Genomic DNA, 14,718 nt, shown 5'->3' with positions numbered 1-14,718 from the left:
AGAAAAGCGCGTCTAGATTGGCCACGGACGCTTTTCCGTAAAAAGTGCTTTTGTGGAAAAGCATCCTGCCAATCTAGACGCGCTTTTCCGAAAATGCTTTTAACGGAAAACTTTTCAGTTAAAAGCATTTTCGGAAATTCATGCCAGTGTAGATGTAGCCTTGGAGTTTTACTGTAGCTATTTCAAAATAAGGCCTGTGTAGACGCTCCACCTCTGTTATTTCGAAATAGCCCCTTGCCAGGGCCATTCTAAGTTATTCCTCTGGGGGCTCTAAATCGAGAGAGCACGTCTGCATTAGGGAAGTCTGCTGCGGACTAATTTTGAGGCTTCCTTACAGTATAGACACGCTATTTCAGAATAACTATTCCGGAATAGCTTAGTCTGAAATAACTACAGTGTAGATGTAGCCATACTGGGCTAAACTCATCCCTTCATTTCGCAACAGGGATGCTCTGTGTCCGTTTTCTCTAGGTCAGCAGCATGGTCTAGTGCAGTGGTTCTCAGCTAGGGGTACCAGTTCCCATGGAGGTACACAGAGATTTTGCAGGGAGGACACCAACTCATCTAGAGATTTGTCTAGTTTTACAACAAGCTACAAAAAAAAGCGCTAGTGAGGTCAATACAAATTAACATTTCATACAGACAGTGACTTTATACTGCTCTATATACAATACACTGAAATGTAAGGGCGATATTTATATTCCGGTTGATTTATTGTATAATTAGATGATAAAAATGAGAAAGTAGTCATTTTTCAGTAATAGCGTTCTTAAACACTCTTGTATGTCTGATCTTATAAGCAAGTAGCGTAAGTGAGGTGAAACTTAGGGTACATGAGACAAATCGGACTCCTGAAAGGGGTACAGTAGTCTGGAAAGGTTGAGAGCTGCTGATCTAGTAGAGGACTACAGTGACTGGGGGGGCAGGTGGTTTTCTACTCCTGGTTCTGCCACTGACTGACTGAGTGGCCTTTGTTGAGTCACTTTCCCCTTTCTCAGGTCAATTTTCCACTCTGTAAACAGCTTTTTCTTTGCAAATTGCTTTGAGATTTACAGATGAAAAATGTTGTGTGAGGGCCAGCTGGGGTTGGCTTGCAGCACCTCCGCCATCCTGCTTTCCAGCGCGGTTGTTTTCATTGAGCTGATATTCGCGAACTTCACATGTCTGAAAGTGAAAGCACCTAACCTGCTTCACAAAAGCACTAGTACACACGTACCCATCTGCCCAGGCCCCTGGGCCAAACATATCAGAAGAATGATTTTAGAACCACCTGGCTGTCTGTGAAGTTGGCAAGCTAAGATCTGTCCCCAAACACCTGCAGTGTTTCGCAGACTGGCAAAGGTGAGCAAATATCCCTCTGCTGATTGCATCCAGCTTTGTGAAAGCCAAAGCTACCCCAGGGGGAGCAGAGAGCCTTTTGAAAGGGAAGCCGGCGAGAGGGGGAAAAACAATAGCCTAGTGGAACTTTTACGAAACGTGATGCCAAAAATGAATTAGGGGGAAGCAGAGTTGTTTTCCTGGAATGCTGATTGCAAAACCAAGCATGTGTATGTTTGTGTTTTGCTTTTTCCTTTCTCTCTTTAAACGCTCCCACCCCCGCACACTTGCCTCAGCTGTCAGCTGTATATAACCGGTGCCTGCCAGGAATTTCCAATAAAGTCAGGTGACTCCCCTGCTCTCTTCCCTGCCCTCCCCAGTTCCATGTTCCGAGGCTGGACTTTTGAACCTAGGCTGCATTGTAGGGAGCCAACCGGACTGAATAGACCGTGACAAAGTGGGATACTCCTACCAAATCGAACTGCTGGGGTAAACGCCATCCTGGAAGGGCAGGTGCTGATGGGTGAGTGTTTGGTTGCGAAGTACGTGTCATACACTTGGTACAGGCTGCCTTTAGGATGGGATTAATAACCGCTTCTTGGATTTTGCAAACAGGGGAAGGGAGATGGCTTAGTTCTCCGAATTTAACCTGCCTTGCTGGTGTGGATCGGCTAGTGGGAAGGGAACGTAAGAAGAGCTGGAATCTGGGGGGATGGGCTGAAATGAAAATTTGAGAAGAGTGCATTAGGCTGTGTAAAGATGAGGCTAATTTCTTTCCATTCTCAATTGCCTTTCTGGAAGCTCTGGAAGTCCTGTAGCTGACTGGTATGCTGCTTCTTTATTATTCATTATGTATCTGTAGTATAAGGCACGGCCCCATTGCGCTAGAGTAGGACAAACAGACAGTCCTAGCTCCAAAGAGTCCACGGGTTAGAAGACCAGAGACAACCAGTGGCGACAGTAGGACAGAAATGCAGTGACACCTGGCTGTTGAATGGCGGTGTGGATTTGATGAGAACAGTGTGGTTGTGCAAACTAAATCCCAGAGATAGGCAGAGCCAGGGCTATGTGGGGATCTCCCAGGTTTTGCTGGCTGGGGATTTGCTTTGCAAAACCAGGGTTTGGTCCTGTCCGGATCCCGATTTATCCAGACCTCAGTGATGATGGTGCAGGGAGCTGGCTGGATAACTATTTTGGGGGCAATATCCTCCGCAAGTAGAGATCACCGCTGGGACATTAAAACCAGCTGATTTACTCCAGCGGAGGCAGGAGATGCCAGGTTGGGTGCACTTCCGATGAGCCCTGCCTGTAACCAAGCTAATTACTTCCTTAGGTTGAAGAGCCCGCAAATAGAATGCTTTTTTGGTGCTCAGTTGTTACAGTAAAGCCCTAGCTTGATGGATGGGGGCTGTAGACATGGGCCTGCTCTGACAGACCCCCCCCCCCTTCCCAGCCACAGATGCTGGAATGTGTGAAATCTAGCTTCTGCTCGGGACGTGGTAGGTCAGGGCCCCCTCTTTGCTGTCCCGTTGTCTGTCAATTTGTGCATCCGCTCTAGGATGTGGTCGCTGCGCTGCTAATTGAGAGAGGCTCTGGGGAGCCCTTCTTGAAAGTGCTCCTGGGGGCGGTGTCTGGGAGGAAGGGACGGTCTGTGTGCCTCTGACTCGCAGCTACAGTGAGGCGGATTCCTCTGGCCCTCACACTGGTCTAAATCCAGAGTAACTGCAGTGGTGTCCGTGAACTAGCTCTGGATGAGGGATGTTAAAAATCAGTAACTGTGTAACCCCTCCAAATCTCAGCGGTTTCACACGGACACACGCTGCACCGCGGGCTCTGAATCTTAAAGCTTAGCTTTATACCGCAGAGACGGCAGCGATGCCTGCCTGGGAATGGGGCTGCCAGCCAGCCCCCCACTGGCCAGGCTCCTGGGGAGGAGGTTTCGCTGCCAGAGCAGAGCCACCTCGTTGGGAGCGCAGCTGGCAGCCATTCCCACCTGGCTCCCGCGGAGGAGGCTTCGTTGCTCTGCTGCAATGAAGCCACCTCCCTAGGAGCCAACGGAGTTAATGACACCATTAACCGATAATCTTATTGGATAAGCCAGGAGTGGGGAATCAGTCGGGGACAACACACAAGTGAGAGGAACCCCCACTGACGTGGCCCCTGACTGAGAAGGAGAAAGGAGCTCCCCACAATCCCCTCGCACGCCAGAGCCTAGAGGGGCCCAGCCTAGTAGGTTTTGTAGGCTCCAGCCCCACAGAGATGGAGGACGGGGATAAATGGTAAATTGGTTAAACTCTAACATCCCTTTTCTGGATTTAAACCACAGTCAACAAAATTCCAGTCCGGCCTAATCCATGTAACTGGGCACTAGGAAAAGGGGAGCTACAGCAGAAGGCAAAGCCTTCCCCTTCCAGAACAGTAGCCTGTCCCAAGTGGTCTCATCCCAGGCCACGAGCCTCGCTACAGAGAGGGTAGGCGGAGCAGAACAGGTTCCGTTGCATCATGAGCCTTCCTTTGGCTCAGCTAGTGTTGGCCCAGAACGGTGGCGTGACGCAGAGAAATATCCTGGAGCTAAAGCGGAATGAAAAAGTTAAAAGACGTGAGTGTCTCCATGAGGTTTCATGCACCTAAGCAAAGGATAATTCAAAGACAGAGCATTTGGCATACGGCAGCCAAATGCTCTATCTTGCTGTGGAGTATGTTGCTAAATCATATGGAATGCTTACTCAGCTATCTGATGGTCACTGTTCCTTCGCACTTTCTCCCAAACACCAAGCAATGGCAGGCAGAGGAAATCAGGTTTTTAGCTGCCTATCAATCCAGGCTAATGCAATTTCAACCCTTCCTCACTATGTCCTGCTGCTTTACAAGCAGCTGAATAAATCTTCCGATACAGCGCATTGCATCTTTGCCTCCTGTCCACGAGGGACGTTGGCACCAGCCATAAACTTGATGAACATCAGATTCTTTCAGGAAGGGGAATCCAAGATAAAAGGGTTTTCTTTCCCTTCCTGCGTCTGATGAAGTGAGTTGCAGCTCACAAGAGCTTATGTCAGAATGAAATGGTTAGCCTTTAATGTGCCCTCAGACTCCTTGTTGTTTTTGTTGAAACAACAGACCAACTCGGCTACCTCTGAAACCTGAGGAGAAGGAGGACACAGAGAACCGAGTTGATTCTTGGCATTGTGCCCTCCACAGGCCGCTGTTCTTTCACTTTGGGCCATGGTCAAGAGGAGAGCAGAAAAAGCAGATTAAAAACTCATTGAGTGGTAATGTAGCACCTGCTTGGCTGTGCCCAAAGCGTCTGAGTTGAAATACAGGGAGGGCCTTATCTCAAGTCTAGGAAAATGCTTGAATTGACTCTTGATGAACATTGAATCCAGCCCAAAAACAGCCTCCCTCAGCAGGAGCTGGGAATAATTCTGGTGCTAGAACGAGAAACAAAAGAGAAGGGAGATTCTAATAATGTTTGAAAGGAGGGAATTTAGGGTTGGTGAAATGAGATTGGTCCAGTGTCCCCTGTAAGCTGAGTGCTTGGGTGGCTGCTCGGGAGAAATTCAAATGCTGCCTGGTTGATTAGCAGAGCGCCCACAGCTAGGTTTGTGGTTTCTCCTGGTGGTGCACACTTGCACATGCCTGGGTGCACGTAGAAAAATTTATCCTGACCGTAGGTGGAAAAAATCTGCATATGGATGGAAAAGTTTAGAGGGAACATTGGACAACTCTGGAGGCCTCTGCTGAGCCACAAAGTAGGGGCAGAGCTTAGGGCAAACTTTTCCCACACTGCCACAGCCAGTGCACCACATGCCAGAGCCCAGAGAAAGAGGGGGATTTAACCTAACCAATCAGCTCCCTTGTATTGCGGGGGGCAGCCTTCAGAGTGTTGTGAGGCCAAAGATTAAAGGGAAATGGTGTGGTAGTCTAGGATTTGCAAGAAAAGTCGGTCTGTGAATCTGTAGCTATCTAATCTATGGGCCATATCCTCAGCTCCTAACCTGCATCTGCTGCTTTGCTGATTTATACCAGCTGACTATCTACCCCAAATGTGTCTGCTCATGGATCTATCTGCTCTGGCACGTGACTTTATCAACAGACAGACATTTTCTATTTATTTTCGCCCAACTAAAGCATGTTTAGAACCCATCCTTGGCTGCAGGATCGAGTAGGAACTGGCGGCTAAACTGCTAGGGTTGCCTGGTGTCTGGTATTGACTCAGACAGTCCAGTATTTTCGCCTCTTGTCTGGTAAAAAATTCAGAAAATACCTAAAATGTCCGGTATTTTCTGATGTTTTTCCCAGCCAGGACGCGAAAATACCGGGTGCTTACTTGGTTCCGCAGGGGAGCTGTCTGTCCCGGAGCAGGAAGACAAGACAGCAAAAAGCCTCAAAGGCATTTTTTTTTTTTTTTTTTGCTCAATAACTGGTTTCTCTCCCCCCCCCCCCCCTTTTTTTTTTTTCAAAAATTTTTCCCCAGTGTTCGGGGTGGTTGTTTTTTTTTGGGAGGGAGGGGAAGGGTTCAGTATTTTTGGTTAAACCATCTGGCAACCTTATAAACCGCCGGTTCTGGTTTTGGCCTCTGAGCTGAATGCAGCAATTGTATATAAACAAGCAAGCTAAACCATGGGCAGGAAATTAGATGCTTAGAAACAATTTTACTTTCAGTTTCCTAAAGTGTGTTTAACTGGATTAAACTAATGTCTTGATTTGAAATACAAGGCCAGACACTGTCTATCTATATTTCTGCCCTGTCACTGTAGAATCTGAGCAGTAAGATTTTTTTTTTATTTTTTTTTTTGCCTTGCGAAGAACCTAGTAGAAAGCGAGTAAGGACTTCAGGCTTTGGCCTCTATAATTGATTTATTGTGCGTCTGTATTGTAAAGTGACAAATTAATAACATAAACTGCTTGAGTTGTTGGAATGTAACCACTAAGCCTGTGTGCACTTAGGTAGCCCTCTGCTGGCTACAGGCTGTCTTGTCACATCTCTGTGCCTTGGGCAATGTTGTCCTCTGAAGCTGTGCTTCTCACGCTTTTTTTCTGGCGACCCAGTTGAAAAAAACTGTTGATGCCTGTGACCCAAGGGACCTGGGGATGGGGAGTTTGGGGGGAGGGGCAGAGGTAGAGGGTTGTGTGGAGGACTCAGGGTATGGAAGGGGGCTCTGGCCTAGGGCATGGGGTTGAGGTGTGGGGAAGGGACTAGGTTGTAGTTCAAGCTCTGGGGTGGGGTCAGGAATGAGGGGCATGGAGGGGGGCTCTGGGTTTGGGGGATCTCAGGGCTGAGGCAGGGGATTGGGGCATGGCCTTCCCTCTTGTGGCTCTTGGTCAGAGGCATAGTAGGGGGGCTATTGCAGGCTTCCTGCTTCTCCCAACCACACTGCACCCCGGAAGCGGCCAGCAAGCTATCGGTCCATGCAGCTATCGCCCACAGGCACCGCCGTCCCAGCTCCCATTGGCCAGGAGCTGGAGTTGCTGCTGGTGACTCCCAGGGGGCAGCGCGGTGTGAGAACATAGCGGGATTAGCCCAAGGTGTGGTTTTCAAGAAGCAGGTCAAGACCTACCCTTAGCTTGGCAGCACCACTGATGGGACTTTTCATGGCCTGGTCGGGTGTCTGACCAGAGCCACCAGAGTCCCTGGGTGGCTGAGTAAGGTGACCAACCAGCCAGTATTAGGTCACACCCCACCCTTTAAAAGCCACTGCTGTGAAGTAAGGATGTAAAATCCTGTTTGGTTAATTGGTTAAATGTTAAGCTTACCAGTTAACTGATTACCGTCTTTTAGCGATATAACCTGAACCCAAATATTTTTTTCTGAGTTAAAAAAATCGTGTATACCCCACACACGAGTATCGCCAGCCACTCACTGCCCAGTTCCTGCGCAGCCGGATGAGTGCTCCTCCTGCCCCTTCCTACAGCTGCGGAGGAACCGGGCAGAGAGCTGGTGTGTTTAAAAAAAAAAAAATGTTGTATACCCCGCACCCAAGTATAACCCGCGGGGGAGGGAGTGGGGTTTGTAAAAACGAATATAACCCGCAGGTTATATTTGCTAAAATATGGTAAATGGGGGTATGCGCAGGGCCAGTCGTGGCAGCTCCTGCCCCTGGTTACCATGGGAGGGGAGCCAGTAACTTCCTTCCTAGCCCTCCGGTGCTGCTTCCCGGCCCGCATGAGGCTACCCCCTCCCACAATGCACCACTCCCAAGTACCAAGTAATTGGTTACCTGTTCACATCCCTACTCTAAAGCAGGCTCTGACTTTAGGACCTGACATATTAAATTATCCTACGTGTGTCTGGATAGTAGGCTTTTCTAAATGCTGGAGAATTTTCTCCCTTCTAATAATTACATGGGAGATTACTTGCAGGAAGTACAAAACTCACACTTTCTCTCTCTCCCTCCCTCCCTCCTGTGTTTTTATCCAAGCTGAACATTTTTAAGAATTTTTTTTTTTTTCGAACAACCAAAATTCTGAGAAAACTCTCAAGGATTTTGATGAGAAAAAGAGGAGGAGATTCACAAATAATATTTGTTTTCAGATGAGCAAAAATTTCAAACATTTTGCAATTTTGTCAAAAAATGTGAGGGAGGGCCCAAGTTCTAAAAATATTTCCCCCTCTTTAATTTTGGATCATCTCTTATTTGTAATTGTAGAGTCACTTTTTTGCTACATGGGTGGCATCTCACTTTCTTGTGAGGGAAAATAAATCCCAGCAATTTTTAAGGAGAAAATTTGGAGGATTAAAATTGATTTGTAACTCTCAACGCTTTTGGTTTTTTGCATGACCTAAATATCTTTCACTGCTTGTGGTAACTTAAGCAATAGAGGGGATTGATTTCTAGGCTCCCGTATTTAAGACACTCTGAGAGACGCTGCTGGTGACTCATTGTAGGCTCATGAAACTGTTTCAGAGTGCCAGCAAATAAAAACCGCCCCTTTTCCTCCATGCAGCTCTTGTTCAGAGTTTTGCTGAAGTGTAAACACTAACAGCCTGATGAAGTTGTTTTTTGCTGCCACACATTGGGATGTGAAGGTTGCTAGGACAGGAAGCGCATTGTGTCCATTGTGTTCCAGCCTTGGAATGTCTCCAAAGCAATACAGGCGGGTTTGAAATCATGTTTTGTTCTTCGGTTTGAAAGGTGATATATGACCAATCTATTAACAAACAAACAAAAACCACTCTAAGGAGCAAAATAGTCTGTAAAAAAAAAAAATAGATGCAACTCAGAAATGGTAAATGCTTCTGTTTGTTTTTTCTAGATTGGCTCTAAAGACATACATTCATCCTAGCTTGAAGAACTCTCAGATAAATGGCTCAGAATTGTGTCTTCCGAAAGTAAGTGTATCTGTGTAACTATATGGCAAAAATCCCATTCTGTGGCTTGAAGTGACAGTAGAATTGGTGGGGGAAATAAATCCTCGGAAATGTTTGAATTTAAACCCCTCTGCTTGGGCACAGTGGAGGGGAAGAAATTTCCCCCAGAGGGGACTGTCTGTCTCATCCCTCCATGGGAATGAGTGTAAATTCCCTTAGTCCAGTTCATCTCACTCGAACAAGTCCTCAATGCAAAAACCAGGTTCAGGGATTTAATTAATGGGAGAACAGAAGGAAAGTGTGTGTTTGTTTTGACTCTCCTGGTATTTTCAAGCCAAAGAACGTGTTAGATGGAGAATCTACTGCCACTAAAAGCAAATCAGAGCGTACAATATTCATTTCCAATTCAATGCCACATCGCAAAGAGGGAGAATGACCTAGTGGTTAGACTACTTGCCTGGGCGTTGGGAGACTATTTGCAATACCCCGACTCCTCCACAGGCTTCCTGCGTAATCTTGGCCAAATCATTTAATCTCTCTGCACCTCTATTCCCCAACTGCAAGCTGGGCAGAACTGCTCTTCCCTCCCTTGTGGGGATGTTTGTGAGGATAAATGCATCAAAGACAGCAGCATGCTCAGATGCTGGGGTAATGGGGACCATTAGATAGATAAAAACATAAGAATGGCCGTACTGGGTCAGACCAAAGGTCCATCTAGCCCAGTAGCCTGTCTGCCGACAGTGGCCAGAACCAGGTGCCCCGGAGGGGGTGGACCAAAGACAATGATCAAGCGATTTTTCTCCTGCCATCCATCTCCAGCCTCTGGCAAACAGAGGCCAGGGACACCATTTCTATCCCCTGGCTAATAGCCTTTTATGGACCTAATCTCCATGAAATGATCTAGCTTCTCTTTAAACTCTGTTATAGTCCTAGCCTTCACAGCCTCCTCTGGCAAGGAGTTCCACAGGTTGACTACGCACTGTATGAAGAAGAACTTTCTTTTATTAGTTTTAAACCTGCTACCCATTAACTTCATTTGGTGTCCTCTAGTTCTTCTATTATGGGAACTAATAAATAACTTTTCTTTATTCACCCTCTCCACACCACTCATGATTTTATAGACCTCTATCATATCCCCCCTCAGTCTCCTCTTTTCTAAACTGAAAAGTCCCAGTCGCTTTAACCTCTCTTCATATGGGACCCATTCCAAACCCCTAATCGTTTTTGTTGCCCTTTTCTGAACCCTTTCTAAGGCCAAAATATATTTTTTGAGGTGAGGAGGTACTTCTATTCACACTGTTCATACACCATGTTTTCCATGGACTTCCATTGACTTGACTCCACGTAATGTTTTACCCCAGGATGGAGTATATCTAGAGGTAGGAGGAGATTTGGGAGCTATTTATCATCTTAGCTGTAGATTGTTGTCTGTGTTAATGTCATTTCTGTTCCATCTTGGCCTAGAATATCCTGACCCCAGTCTCTTTTAGGAAGGGGGAGGGAAACCTTTGCTGGTGTCCTAGTGTTAATGACAAGGAATGTTCTGGTTTGAGGTTTCTCTCGGGGTAGGAGGTGGAGAAGCTTCCTGAGGAAGGGGAGGAGGTGGATTTTGCTGACATCTTTGGGTGAGAATGTCCTTCAAAGGGAGTTCCAGAGTACACTTTATTAATAGTCCCACTGGCAGGGAATGTCCTAATCTTGGGACAATTTGAGAAAAGCACATAGTTTTAGCAAATTGAGATTATTACCCTAACACTGGGTTACTTTCAAGCGCGTCACCTTTGGTGCTTGGTGTTAGCTGTGTCCTCACCTAGCTAATCATTGACCCGATAGCTCTCCCGACTCCTCTTCCCCACCCCTGATTTAAATTGGATCCCAAGCCCTGGAGCCCAGCCATGTGCATGCATGGGGGTGGGGCTTGCACGTGCCTTCAATGTATAACTCTCCCAGCTTCTCTTGGGCTGGAAAGTGGTATATGTAGGAGGACAGAGGGAGCCACTGTAGCCCCAGGACAGCTCCACCAACCAGCAGGAAGGGAGTTGGAAGCAACTTGCCCGTGTTTTCTCAAACTCTCTGTTTATCCTGTGTTTTGCAGAGGCCTTCTCTGTGGGGCACTGAGAAACCAGAAGACCACGAGGTGACAGAGCAGTGAAGAGCCAGGCTCAGCGTGTGCACCCTTGGTGCTGACCAACTCAAACCTGTCTTCTGGTCGCACCCCGCCGACACACATCGGTGGTGCACGGCTGCTAAAAAAAAGAGGGCGCTTCCTTCAAGGAGTGTGTTGTGCGTGGCCCAAGCGCAAGTGGGGCCACAGGTCTCCGGACAGCATGGTGGTGCAGAACAACCTGGACGCTGGGCCTCCCCGGAAAGGGGTGCTCTTGGAGCCCTTCCTCCACCAGGTCGGAGGCCACATGAGCATGATGAAATATGACGAGCACACGGTCTGCAAGCCCCTCATCTCGCAGGAGCAGTGGTTCTACGAGTCGCTCCCCACGGCGATGAAGCAGTTCACGCCTCAGTACAAAGGTAAGGAGGAGCTGGGTGATCCGGGAGAGAAGGGGGGGTTGGGGGAGGGGAGGTTATCTAATGTGTACTCATGATCAGCATTCCCTGTAAGCTGTGAGCTTGGGCGGCTACCTAGGAGAGATTCGGGCGCTGCCCAGCTGATTAGCAGAGCACCCACAATCAGCAGCATGTGGTGCACATCTCTACATGCCTCGGTGCGCATAACACAACTTATTCTGCACCCGTATGGAAAAAATGAGAAGCGACATTGGTCATCATGATCCAAAGAGAGGTGGGAAGATGTTAGCTCCTTATAATCTCATTAACCCTTTCCTTCCCTTAATGAGACACAGGGCTTAATTCTCTTCTGGCTCCAGGTATTATCCCATTGGCTTCCAGGAAGTCACTCTTCCTTTTCCCCTAGTGTAAGAGGAGTTTCTGAACCTGTCAACATAATTCCAAAATGTGACCTAAGCCCTGAGCTTCTTTACTCCACGTTGACTCATGGTAACTCCCATTAGTTTCAGTGAATGTTATGCCTAAGGTTACGATTTTGCTGTGACTTCAGGACCTGCAGATGTAACTGATTTTCTTAGCTGAGAAACTTACATCACGTTCTATCTATTGAGTTCTCTAGTTCTTTCTGATTGCAGTGGGGCTGAAAACAATGCAAGAATATCCTTTCTTGTTGTATTTTGGCTCTTAATCCCTACTGGAAGTGAGTGATATATTGCACAGAAAAAAATTAAATGTTACCCTAATATTTTATCCTTCAATTGTAGTGGAATCGCTGAGGAGCTAATTATCGGGGGGCTGGGGAGAGTAGAAGATCTGCTCTTGGGAATCTCCAACACTTAGAAGACTTTCTCAACATTCTTAGCCATACAGGATGGGGTTCTTCTACACACTTTCTTTGAGTCTTGTGATCACTGTGCAGAAAGTTGTGTGGGTTACTAAGATCAGCCTTTTTATCTTAGCTTCTAAAAACTGGCAGATCATTGCTGATGTCTAAATTGGGCATCTTTCTTACAAAGAATGCTCCTCTTCCACCACCAGCATTGGGCTAGAAGCCGGAATCAGGGGTGGAAGTGGCCAGTGCGATGCAGGAAGTCAGACTAGCTGGTCCTAGTGGTCTCTTCTGAGTCTGCCAAGCAGTGACTTTTAACAAGAGGAGTAAGTGATTAAGCCTCAGTCCTCGCCAATAGGAGTCCTTCAGGTAACAGGGTTTTGGCTGGACTCTCTAGACGTTAATATTGATGGGGAAGTGTCGCTCACCAGAAATGGGAATTCCAGTGGTAGTGAGTCATTTGAAGGTTAAGTGTTCACAGGACCATCCCTACCGACAGGCGAAACATGCAGCTGTGTAGGGCACACAAAATTTGGGGCACCAAATTGCCTGAAATTTCTTGGTGCCCTATGCATCCCCCTGCTGCCTATGGGCTCCACTCCTCCCCCCCCCCCCCCAATTGTGGGTGGAGCCCGTAGGCAGCATCCCCTGGCATCTCTGTGGTTCAGCACTGGTCTCGCCTTCCCGGGGGGGGGGGGAGGGGGGGAAAGGATGGGGGGAGGTATCAACCCTCACGGGCAGGCGGACTGAGCTGGGGGAAGTTGAGCAGCAGGAGGCTAAAGCAGCGGGGTCACCCTTTGGAATCTACGGGTAGATCTTGGAGCCTTTGGCCAAGAGGCTGTCAAGTGCTGGCACTTCAGCTGCCCCTCTCCCGCCCTTTGCCTTGGAGCTGCCCCTCAGGAGCCTCCCTCCCCTAGGGTCCCCCCTTTCCCACTCTGTATCCTATCTCCTCACAGCAGAGAGGGGGCACAGCAGGGAGTTTGCTGGCTGCTTTAGGGAGTGGTGCAGGGCCAGGGTAGGGGTGAGCCTGCCTTCGGCCCTCTGCACCATCACCCAGGAGCCACCTGAGGCAAGCAGTGTCCAGCTGGAGCGCACATCCTGCAACCCTCCCCAGACATGAACCCCCTCCTGCATCCCAAGCAGGAGCAACCCTGCATCCAAACGCCCTCCCAGAGCTTGCCCCTAGAACTCCCTCTGGTACCCCAACTGCCTGCCCCAAGCTCAGCTCAGAGCCCCTCTCTCACTCCAGAGCCTGCGCCCCAACCCTCTGCCCCAGCCTGGTGAAAGGGAGGGAGGATGGGAGAGGGAGGGAGGATGGAGTGAGGAGGGGCAGAGCCTTGGAGAAGGAGGTGGGGCAAGGGTGTTTGGGTTTGAGGTAGATGCCGGATTGCACTTAAATTCAAACAGTGATCTCGTGCTTAGAAAGGCTGGAGACTGCTAGGCTAACGAGAAGCAGCGCTTTCTCTTTAAGAGCACCGCTTCTCTTTGGCTGGCCGTGCAGCCGCTTGCTGCTCCTCCGATCTGCCCCTCTATCCTGGTCCTGCTTCCGGCTGCCAGCTCTCCCAGACCAGATGTCAGTGCAGTAAATGCTGACCAATCTGTCTGGTCCTGGGAAACTGGCGACCCCTTTTCCCCACAGCTTCTGGTCGGTACCGCTGCTGGGCTGTATAAGGCACCAGCACTGGTCGGGATGGGTCTGACTGTTCATGCAAGGAGCACGGGAGCCAGGGAAAGAAACTGAAGATAAGAATGGATCACTGCTTTGTTCTTTTGTATCTGTGAGACAAGACTGGGGCATAAGGGTGACTCAGGCGAAAAGGAACAGAAAGGGGAAACAAAGTCTGGGCCCTCAGGATGGGATGAAGGTCGTAAGCATCATGTGAGGAACTTTGCTCCTATAGGTTGTCTCTTCTCTTGGGTGCTTAAGGGCTTTCAGGAGAGAGCCCCAAAGTGTTTTGCTTGTTTTGGTTTGCACAGTTGTCCGGGGAAACATATTTCCAGCCATGTCTAAGCATGAGTGGTTTGGTGAGCCCTTAGCTTGATACAGCATCCTACTCCTATCTCTCTGACCTAGGCACAGGTTTTGTTTTATTAAGAAAACCCTAAACACTGTTTGCAGGCTCTTTCAAATGTCATATATTAGAGAATGGGTGCGTGGCAATTCTTGCTGCCTGTTTTTCCTACTTGGGTATTGTCTGGCAAGAGATTGTGGGGCAGATTTTGCTCTTGACGATACAGTGTAAATCCAGAGCTCCTGTATATTTCAGTGGAGCAATGCCACATCTGCGCAGTGCATGCGGAAAACCATCTGACCCTGTCTCTTTTTATTCAAATGAAGGGCAGGATATTTAAATCCCTGCTTCATTTGCAATAGCGATGTGCCTAATCTACATCCCTCTGTTGGCAGAGGGGTGTAGTTTAGACACACCCTTGAAGACCAGTGTATCATCAATATTGGATCCCAAACGGCCAGATCCTCAGGGCGTTACCAGTTTGCCCCAGTTGGCTGAACGTAGCAAAAATCATAAATAATCCCAGGAACATGAAGCCAGCTGCCCCTTCCAATTAGGTGCCTATCTGCTGAGTATAGGCCTGAAAGGGATCTCTGGTTTTACACTGACGGAATGCCATTGGCTTCAACTAATCTGCTCGGGTTTTACATGGTGCAAAGGCGAGGAGAATTGGGCCTGACGCTTTTAGCGGACTAAGGGATTGTCTACACATGTAAGTCAATGTAGAT

At 48.3% G+C, this 14,718-nt stretch overlaps 1 protein-coding gene across 3 annotated transcripts in view; it reads left to right on the top strand.

The window, feature by feature from the left end:
• Positions 1-14,718, top strand: part of IP6K3 (inositol hexakisphosphate kinase 3) — a 50,407-nt gene that overhangs the window by 11,411 nt on the left and 24,278 nt on the right. Inside the window, exons 1-3 of one of the 3 annotated variants that reach the window (XM_025182735.3) lie at positions 1,664-1,840; positions 8,572-8,647; positions 10,722-11,152. In XM_025182735.3, coding sequence (XP_025038520.3) covers positions 10,954-11,152 — 199 coding nt within the window. In that variant the 5' untranslated portion in view covers positions 1,664-1,840; positions 8,572-8,647; positions 10,722-10,953. Of the gene's footprint in view, positions 1-1,663; positions 1,841-8,571; positions 8,648-10,721; positions 11,153-14,718 lie in introns of those variants that run through there. The other 2 variants (XM_025182736.3, XM_025182737.3) reach the window with 2 other exon arrangements.

Source organism: Pelodiscus sinensis, chromosome 27, assembly GCF_052426305.1.
Source record: "Pelodiscus sinensis isolate ZL-2025 chromosome 27, ASM5242630v1, whole genome shotgun sequence".
In the NCBI taxonomy this organism is placed as follows: Eukaryota; Metazoa; Chordata; order Testudines; family Trionychidae; genus Pelodiscus; species Pelodiscus sinensis.
The sequence above is the reverse complement of the archived record's forward strand: the minus strand, read 5'-3'. Positions and strand labels throughout refer to the sequence as shown.